Consider the following 2994-nt stretch of genomic DNA (forward strand, 5'->3'; position numbering starts at 1 on the left):
TCCCTCCCTCCTCTCTCTCTCTCTCTCTTTTCATCTCCATCATGACATTACTTCACCGCAACAAACTCTATCGGTAGCTAACTAACTAGCGGGTCCGCACAAGTGAGTCATTGACTCGGGTTCGATCGATGGTGTCATGTGTCATTCTAGTTAGGTACACTTTTCATGTCACCGATGTTTTTGTTGTTGTCCATACAACCATACTAGCACTAAGTAAGTACGGGGGTAATCCCGAAGACTCGATTGAGTTCGGAGAAGCCCGCGGTGGAGTAAGTGTGTATGTGGATGCCGAGCTAGAGAAGAGCTAGAAGATTCTCATGACGTACTTCATGTTTATGAGCACTCCGCCGACTTACCCACTGAATTAGTTTTAGTAACTAATTGAACAGTCCGTCGCCTTGACATCTGGAGAAACTTTGATGATGACATCGAGGAAAGGGAAGGGGGGATGGATATAGTTGTGTAAGTGCAAGTGCAAAAAAGGGGTGAGGTGGGGTTTCTCGATGGCTTCATGAGGACCGTGCGATCGATGATCGACCGACGGACTTGCATACTTAGATATGGTTTGATGGAGCTAATTACTTATGGCAATGGGTTCAAATGTTTGTCTGGCGTTTTGTTTCACGAAGGCTGTTATAACTGGAAATGCTAAGATGTGGATGTTGAAAGCGTCGGCGTGACTTTGGTGTTGTTGACATTAGTCAGGGGCAAGCACCACACGAAGCGGACACGACGATGGAGTCACTCACTATACTTAGCACACTCCTCCGTAGCCACAACTTCAAGATCGGAAGATCCTATTGCCGACCGACTGCCTAAGTTACTTCAGGGCAACTTAACCGCCCTGGCGTCTTTCTATGATCTTCCGTCATTTCGTTCATGGATTGTGGAAGTATAGTACGGGACAAACGGTGCATGTGAGCTTGAGCACAAGCTCCGGGTACCTGAGTTGCACCGCGCTGCTCATCCCGACGAGTCTAGGGTCTCAGACTATTCACGGAGTACGGGGTAACCAACTGGTAATTATGTACAAAGAACCTCGTCTCGGGATGACCGATAACTATGTGGTCTCGAGATCGACTCGAGAAGATGGAGCAGTGTCGAGGGAGGCAACATGACTACTTAGATGGGATGAGACTAGTGACCTATTACCCATCGGATGTGTATTTTGTTCATTGCCAACACCAGGTCATGCAAACTCATACCTCATTCAACATGTTTTTTCCCGGTAATTTCTGTTGGTCTAGCCAGGAAGATGGTGGGTTGGAATGACGGATCGTTGAAGGGGTTGTTGGTCGTACAGTACATGATGACGAACGATACATTCCGACCTCAGCGGTCGACAAGCAAACCTCTAGGGATCCGTAGAGACAGTGTCCCACAGTCGACAATATCTTGCCGCTTGAGTATGGCATGTACTGTACATTTCATGCACTGTTGGGAGATGTTGTGTTGGTTGGAAAATGAGTTCTGCGGCAGAACTACTTCCCTACCCAATCTCATTAACTATCAAAACACGTCTGGAGGAGCCCAACAATGGGAACCATTTTTCTGTTCGGAACCGACCGAGATGGCACAGCAAGAAAGAGGCGGAAGCAACAGCGGCGCGGCAGCGGAAATCCTACTTGCCGGACACCGCCCGTTGCTTGCGGCACCGCAGTCTTGGTCCTGGGATCGATAGGTAATAGGATCCAGCCGATGTTGCTGTCGCGTCATCCGATCGTAGGGCTGGGTGGCTTGCGTGGCCTGGTGAGGGTGGGAGACAAGCTGCTGTGGCCAGAACTACAGAGTCTATGCATGTAGGTTTGCCATGTAAGTGGCTGGCTGGATGTCCTCTTTTTTTTTTTTTTCGTCCGTGGTGTCTTGCAATGGTTCATGTTGTTGTCGTTGTTGCAGCTGGCAGGACTGAGCCTGTGCTATTACTAGTACGTGTTCCTCTTCTGCCTCGAGGGCTTATGCCTGCGAGTGTCTTTGCTGTTGGTCCTCTCAGTCGCTGGCGTCCAGCCGTTGCAATGTAACAGCAACAGTCGGGGAAGGATTGGAGGTCCTGGGGCGCTGCTTTTTCCACGCTGGGCGCGGTGAGATTTGGGTAACTGTGCCGCATCTCACCGGTTGCGTTGAGGCGATTTTCAACCAACATTTGTTGATAGTGAACAACAACAGCAAGGCGCGGTTGGTTGTTTCTCAGCGCACAGCGAGACACCGTCCCGTTGTTTGGAGTGTTTGGGCGACGGTGGCCCAACGTAACGGAGCACTACGTCACTCCGTTTCTCGGCTATAGTGTAGGTCCGCCGTTTCGAAACCACCGCGAGAAACAATTCTTCCTGTCTTTGCCGACAGACAGCAAGACTCCAATGCCTTGGTGCCGACAATGTCGCGTTCATACCCGCCGTTCGGAGTATATTGTCGCCTCTGCTCTCCGGCTCTTCGGATGCAACCACAGTTTTTGCTTTACCTAGCATTGCGCAGGCACCCCGCCTTTGGATCAGGACACGCGTCGACAAGTGCTGAGACTGAGGACTGAGCCCCGCAACACTGCGGCGGTGTGGTGCGGTGCGCTGCCCTGTGCCCCGAATCCCCTGAGCAACCCTGAGCACAGCGGACGGCTGATGACCTCAGCCTTGTGTTGACCAGCGTGTCGAAGGAGAGGCAGACAGGAGATCAGAAAGACAGTTTGGCAACCGAACGCGGTCCCCCACGTTAGCACCGTGTAACATTGGGCTAGGACAGTTGGAGCCAGCGAGCAGCTTTCTGGGAGAATACGACTTGTTCTGGGCCGATGCCTTGGCGAGTAGATGGTTGCTTGTCTGTGCACTCAGGGGAAGGCATCTGTGTGTTGCAATCGATGATGGATGATCTTTTGTTGGAGAGAATCAGAGTTCGACATTGGGAATCAGTTCAGTACCCGAGTCCAATTCTCAATCGAAATGCTCGGTGTCTGGGGAGTTTCTTGTTTTTTTTTTTTTTTTTTTTTTTTTTTTTTTTTCATTGTTT

The 2994-nt window shown here is 50.6% G+C and overlaps 1 protein-coding gene across 1 annotated transcript, besides 2 other annotated features; it reads left to right on the top strand.

Moving 5' to 3' along the window:
* Nucleotides 1–1536: 1536 nt before the first annotated feature.
* Nucleotides 1537–1803, top strand: VTJ04DRAFT_4427 (uncharacterized protein; the record flags this gene model as incomplete). The annotated part of the gene is made up of 1 exon (XM_069362435.1): nucleotides 1537–1803. One exon carries the CDS (start codon nucleotides 1537–1539, stop codon nucleotides 1801–1803), a length of 267 nt encoding a protein of 88 aa, XP_069219382.1.
* Nucleotides 1804–2371: 568 nt separating this feature from the next.
* Nucleotides 2372–2398: a sequence feature (Short protein (VTJ04DRAFT_4428, KAL2120401.1) was converted to a misc_feature.).
* Nucleotides 2399–2469: 71 nt separating this feature from the next.
* Nucleotides 2470–2511: a sequence feature (Short protein (VTJ04DRAFT_4428, KAL2120401.1) was converted to a misc_feature.).
* Nucleotides 2512–2994: the final 483 nt, after the last annotated feature.

The sequence above is a fragment of the Mycothermus thermophilus genome (assembly GCF_041956435.1).
Source record: "Mycothermus thermophilus strain CBS 625.91 unplaced genomic scaffold VTJ04scaffold_3, whole genome shotgun sequence".
NCBI classification, from domain to species: domain Eukaryota; kingdom Fungi; phylum Ascomycota; class Sordariomycetes; order Sordariales; family Chaetomiaceae; genus Mycothermus; species Mycothermus thermophilus.